This window comes from Hordeum vulgare, chromosome 6H (genome assembly GCF_904849725.1).
Source record: "Hordeum vulgare subsp. vulgare chromosome 6H, MorexV3_pseudomolecules_assembly, whole genome shotgun sequence".
Taxonomy (NCBI): domain Eukaryota; kingdom Viridiplantae; phylum Streptophyta; class Magnoliopsida; order Poales; family Poaceae; genus Hordeum; species Hordeum vulgare.
Window position 1 is genome coordinate 483,107,639 of NC_058523.1, and position 6,278 is coordinate 483,113,916.

At 49.2% G+C, this 6,278-nt stretch overlaps 1 protein-coding gene across 2 annotated transcripts; it reads left to right on the forward strand.

The window, feature by feature from the left end:
- The first annotated feature begins 1,773 nt into the window (after positions 1-1,773).
- On the forward strand, positions 1,774-4,990 carry LOC123401035 (transmembrane 9 superfamily member 12-like). 2 transcript variants are annotated; one of them, XM_045094751.1, is made up of 2 exons: positions 1,774-2,107; positions 2,665-4,990. In XM_045094751.1, the coding sequence occupies exon 2, from the start codon at positions 2,708-2,710 to the stop codon at positions 4,676-4,678; it is 1,971 nt and encodes a 656-aa protein (XP_044950686.1). In that variant the 5' UTR covers positions 1,774-2,107; positions 2,665-2,707; the 3' UTR covers positions 4,679-4,990. The 2 variants fall into 2 exon arrangements, with proteins under 2 accessions (XP_044950686.1, XP_044950687.1); XM_045094752.1 differs by lacking the exon at positions 1,774-2,107 and adding an exon at positions 2,115-2,271.
- Positions 4,991-6,278: the final 1,288 nt, after the last annotated feature.

Sequence of the window (6,278 nt, forward strand, 5' to 3'; positions counted from 1 at the left end):
AGACCCACGCAAGGAGTCGCTCCTCCTCGTTGGCACTGCCGGCATCCCGTGACCTCGACGAGAGGACTGTGCAACCGCCTCTCTCTCCCTTGCCCGCTGCCTCTTGCAGCGTGCGACGCGCGCCTCCGATTCAGGCGGGCACGTCCGTGGCGCCGACAGAGCGGGAACTAGCCCCCATTGATGCCCTTGCGGAGCAGCCTCCGACACAGAAGGTGGTCGATGGAAGACTAAGCTTCCCATGCGGGAGCTGTGCGCCGAGGGGGGGGGGGGCAACTCCGCGTCCGCGCTGCGTCGGTGGGTGAGTGGCGACACAGCAGATTCGGAACTGCCCCCTCCTCACCGCATGTCCACCCGCCCGCTCCATCGTGATGCGGAGGGACAACTCATCCTCGTCATCGGCCGCCTCGCACACAAAAGCGTCCCAGTCAGCCATAGTCGGAGCGGCTGCCGAAGCTCGACATGGTGGATGAATGTTGGATTGGATTGAAACCAAGAAAGGAACAAGAAGAGACGGAGCGGATTGAAGTGAAGTGGAATGTAGGGTTTGCTCCGGATTAGGGGTTTTGTGGGGGCAAATTGGGGGTTAGAGGTGGGCCGGGCTAAAATGGCAGACGTGGTTTATGTGTGGATAAATTGGGGTCAATGGTGGGTCGGGCTAACATGGCGGATGCGTCCGGGCCGTCCCATATCGCCCTAAATTTTGGCTGGATATGAGGAGGACCAGACATCATGACTCTTGAGATCGGTTTAAAGTGTTCGAGTGAGTCTTTTTTGTGACCAGCCAGTGACCACCCGGGCGTTTGAGGCCGGTTTAACCGGTTGTGGATGCTCTAAGAGCATCTACAATCAAATTTTCCAATTTGACTCACTCATGAGACATGAGGGAGAAGCAAAAAGTTGATTCAATCGAATCCCTCAAATCCATCTTAAATGACAGGCTATCCGCCATTGTTTATATTCATCTTATATATAAGATGAGTACGAGGAGTCTCTGGGCAATAGTGTTGCGTCCGTCACATAAAATTGGACCAACCACAAATATTTTTTCCTTATTATTATTATTTTCTTTCTCTCTCCATCTTTATTAATCACATGTATGTGACCAGACGTATAAGAAAATAAAATAAAAGACATGAATGCATGGACACACAGATATGAAGTAAAAAAGGATCACATTCAAATACTGACTGGACGTGTCTTCATGCTTCAAGGTCAAATTTGGTGCTCCAAGGGTCATCTTCATGTTTCCTTCTGGAACGAAAACGCCACCTCCACCTGTATTTTCGACAGGAAAAAGGCGCCGCGATTGCCTGCGTGCTCCTGGGTGGGAAGCTGCAGACCTGCAGTATTCCGGAATCTACTGTGTAGGAGTATTCATCTGCGTTGGCGTTTTGCAGCAGCTTCCAAGAACCATACCAACCCTTCACCGCTAAAAAAAAGAAAAAGGAAAGGAGAACCGTACCAACCCCACCGACGGTCCAGATCTGAAACGGGAGACCGACCGATACGAGGCAGTAGCACAACCGTACCGTACACGAGCACATGCCGCACATCCCCGTTCCGGCGTTTTGGCTGGGCCCACATGTCACTCTCCCGGTTAGGCTCCCCGCCAACCTGCCCAACCCACCCGGGTCAAACCGGGACCAAATCGCCACACGTACCACCACGTGTAGACTGCTGACCAACACCAGCGGCGGGGCCCGGCCTGGAGCACCGAACCGGTCCACGACCTACCTCATAAACCTTCAAATCTCCCCCAAAAAAACACAAATGTCCTCCGAATTCAAACAGCGCGCGGCTGTAGATTTGAGAGGGGAAGAAATCAAAACTGCGCCGATTTGAGTGGCGCGTGTGTGCGTGTTTGCGGGAGTAGTACAAGTAGTAGTATAAGATTGGCGGGGTTCGTGCCCTCTCCCTCGATTTTGCCGGCCGAGCGTTTACTTCCCTGCTGTATTCTTCTCGTCCTCGTCCTCGATCTCGAGGGCGGACGGAGAGATAGAGAGAGAGAGAGGGGCGGGTGGCCTCGGGCTCGGGAGCGTCGCCCATGTTTTGACCTCGCCCAGGTCGCCGCCTCCTCCTTGTCCGCACCCCGCGATCCAGATCTGAGGTGACCGCCCCTTCCCTTCTCCCCCCAGCTCCCCCATTTCCTTCTTCTTCTTCCCTGCGTTACCCGTCGACCGTCTGGGCGGCCGGATCTGGATCCTCTGCCTCTGCCGCTGTGGCTGGGTCGGGTTAGAGCGGGATCCGTGCCGCCTCGTCGGGCCGCTGTTGGTATAGTTCGTTTTCCCGCTGGTTATCGTAGTCAATTTCAGGGGATTGTTGGCTGGTCCAGACATGCTCGTTCGTTCTTCCCGGTGAATGGCGGTTGTTGTTATTGTCGGTTTCAGAGGATCGGTCGATTACGTGTCTCTGTTGCTTGCTATCTCCGCAGCTTCGGGTGTAGGAGTATTGGTCTGTGCTCGGTAGATCGTCTGTGTTTGATTTCGCGCATGCATGTTGGCGGTTAGATAAATGAGTACTCTGTTCGATGCACATGCGTTCCTGTTCTCTTTAATTATGTGTTTTGTTGCTATCTGCTCATGATTACATCAACGAAACAAAAAAAAATATGGCGATTCTGTGAAATGAATTGATCCGTGTTTCTTCTATACAATTTTCGTCCAGGTGGAGCTCTTGATTGATCGCCTGCAAGGAGTCTGTTGCTGCAATGGTCTCCAAGATGCCATCGGCCCGGTGGATCTCGGCTTCCCTGCTGGTCATTCTACTGAGCCTGCAGCCCATCGCCGACGCCTTCTACCTCCCGGGCACCTTCATGCACACCTACGAAGCCGGCGAAACGATCGCAGCCAAGGTCAACTCGCTCACGTCCATCGAGACCGAGCTGCCCTTCAGCTACTACAGCCTTCCCTACTGCAAGCCCACGGAAGGCGTCAAGAAGAGTGCCGAGAACCTCGGCGAGGTTCTCATGGGTGACCAGATCGACAACTCGCCGTACCACTTCCACGTCAACACCAACGAGTCGCTGTACCTTTGCACCACCGACCCGCTCACCAAGGAGCAGGCCGAGCTGTTGAAGAACCGGGCGCGGAATCTGTACCAGGTCAACATGATCCTGGACAATCTGCCGGTCATGAGGTTCACTGAGCAGAATGGGATGACAATCCAGTGGACCGGATACCCTGTCGGGTACAACCCCATGGGGAGCAGCGAGGATTATATCATCAACCATCTCAAGTTCAGGGTTTTGGTTCATCCGTACCAGGCGCAAGGTGATGTTGTGGTCACAAGTGAGGATGGTGTTGCTATGGTTGAGTCTGACCGCAAGAGCGGCTTCCAGATTGTTGGCTTTGAGGTTGTTCCTTGCAGTGTGAAGCGTGATCCTGCAGCCATGTCCAAGCTCAGGATGTATGACAAGGTTGACTCTGTGAACTGCCCGTTGGAGCTTGAGAAGTCTCAGGTGATCCGTGAAAAGGAGCGGATTACATTTACCTATGAGGTTGAGTATGTCAAGAGCAACATCAAGTGGCCGTCAAGGTGGGATGCGTACCTGAAGATGGATGGTGCTAAGGTGCACTGGTTCTCAATCATGAACTCCATGATGGTTGTCTTCTTCTTGGCTGGTATTGTGTTCGTCATATTCTTGAGGACTGTCCGAAGGGATCTGACACGTTATGAGGAGATGGACAAAGAAGCCCAAGCTCAGATGAATGAGGAGCTTTCAGGATGGAAGCTTGTTGTTGGTGATGTCTTCAGGGAGCCCTGCTGCTCAAAGCTGTTGTGTGTTATGGTCGCTGATGGTATCCAGATCACCGGCATGGCAGTCGTTACAATCGTGTTTGCTGCTCTGGGTTTCCTCTCACCTGCTTCCAGGGGAATGCTCTTGACCGGAATGATCGTCCTCTACCTCTTCCTTGGAATTATTGCTGGATATGTTGGTGTCCGTCTCTGGAGGACTATCAAACAATCCACAGAAGGGTGGAAATCTGTTGCTTGGCTGACCTCCTGCTTCTTCCCTGGCATTGTTTTCATCATCTTGACCGTGCTGAATTCCATCCTGTGGGGTAAGAAGAGCACTGGAGCTTTACCTATTTCACTCTTCTTCACCCTCTTGGCCCTGTGGTTCTGCATCTCCGTGCCACTCACTCTTATTGGAGGCTTGCTAGGCACACGGGCTGCAGGCATAGAATTCCCTGTCCGTACCAACCAAATCCCAAGAGAGATCCCTGAGCGCAAGTTCCCTTCATGGCTGCTTGTGCTTGGTGCAGGAACATTGCCTTTCGGCACCCTTTTCATTGAGCTCTTCTTCATCCTTTCTAGCATCTGGCTGGGGAGGTTCTACTATGTCTTTGGCTTCCTGTTCATTGTCCTCTTCCTGCTGGTCATAGTCTGTGGTGAGGTTTCTCTGGTCCTGACCTACATGCATCTTTGCGTGGAGGACTGGAAGTGGTGGTGGAAAGCCTTCTTTGCTTCTGGCTCCGTTGCTTTCTTCGTCTTCCTATACTCCATCAACTACCTGGTGTTCGACCTCAGGAGCCTGAGCGGGCCAGTCTCCGCGACGCTCTACCTTGGCTACTCCCTGATCATGGCATTTGCCATCATGCTGTCTACTGGTGCCATCGGCTTCTTGCTCTCGTTCTACTTCGTCCACTACCTCTTCTCGTCTGTTAAGATTGACTAGAAGCCCTCCCTGCAGTAGTGTCACCCGATTCTGGTGATAGTTATCCTTAGAAACACAAACACAAATAATTGTCAAACTGAAAAATTGGGAACATATGGCGATTTACATGGCTTAGCACAGTTACTCCAGCTTTAATGTTTACTTCTTAGACATGTTTGTAATGCTCCGGCCGTGTTACTCTTGCCTCTTTTTGTACTAGTATTATGTTTTGCTTCCTCTGTGCATTTGTGAGCAGCAAATTTTGTTATTGGGGACGCCTATATTAAATATGAAATTCGATAACAGCTCCTTGTGGTCTGTTTTGATGATTTAGTGCCGGCGAGAGGTGTTGTGATGTATACTTGGTACCATTAAGATTAGACATTGTCAGTAAAGTTTGTAACCAGACTGTCATGTTAAATGTTGGTGGTTTTATGCTGCCATCAGGTTATGATGCTGATCAGTTGCTACTCTTGTGTTCTGAAGTTTGAATCAGTTCTGTCTCTCTTGGTGTTTTTTCTTTTTCTTGAAGAGAATGTTTCCTGTCAGTGTTGTGATAATCGCAAGCTTAAATTTGGATGATTCGTGTCCAGTCAATTTCTGTGTAGAGCTTATTTCGAATTCATATGTTGCGTCTTTTTGGTGTGCAATTCTTCATTAAGACGATGAAGGCTGCATGGAGCATGTCATGTAGATTCAAACACCTCATGGTTGTGACTTGCGATCTGTCCTTTCTTTTGGAGGGATCTGCCAGATTCTTCGATGTGTTTATATAGTCCAATGCTATAACTCTGAAGCTTCTCACAAATCTGAGGGATTTCAGTCTCCTTACATATCTATATGTCTTCTTATTATTCCTAGAACTGTTTACCATGACGACCGTTGTTGTTTGATTATCACGTTCATTAGTATAGATGGTATTGATTTTTCAACCACCGAGAAGTCCATCAGAAGTTTTCAACGCCACTCCGCTTCAACTGTTGCTATATTTAATGTTGCGATTTCTGCTTTCAATGTTGACCTCGTTAAGATGGCTTGCCCTCCATGAAGGGATCTGTCATATTCTCCAATGTGTCTATACAATCCAATGCTATAACTCTGAAGCTTCTCATAAATCTGACAGATTTCAGTCTCCTTACATGTGTTGATGACTTCTTATTATTCTTAGGACTGTTTGCCTTACGATCACCGTTTGATTATCACGCTCATTAATATAGATGGTATTGGTTTTTCAACCATCGACAAGTCCATGAGAAGTTTTCGATGCCACTCTGCTTCAACTGTTGCTATGTCTGATCACCGTTTGATTATCACGCTCATTAATATAGATGGTATTGGTTTTTCAACCATTGACAAGTCCATGAGAAGTTTTCGATGCCACTCTGCTTCAACTGTTGCTATGTCTAATATTGCGAGTTCTGCTTTCATTGTTGACCTCATTAAGATGGTCTGCTTGCAAGACTTTTAGGAAACAACACCATCATCAAGTATAAACACATAACCACTTGTGTCTCTAAACTCATCAACATCAGATATACAATTCACATCACTATAACCCTCAAATACCCTTGGATACCAGATATAGCAAAGTCCATAACTTGCAGTACCTTTGAGATAGCAC

Bases quoted from the DNA above. Each gene is read 5' to 3' on its own strand.
- LOC123401035 (XM_045094751.1), top strand. From the start codon at position 2,708: ATGGTCTCCAAGATGCCATCGGCCCGGTGGATCTCGGCTTCCCTGCTG.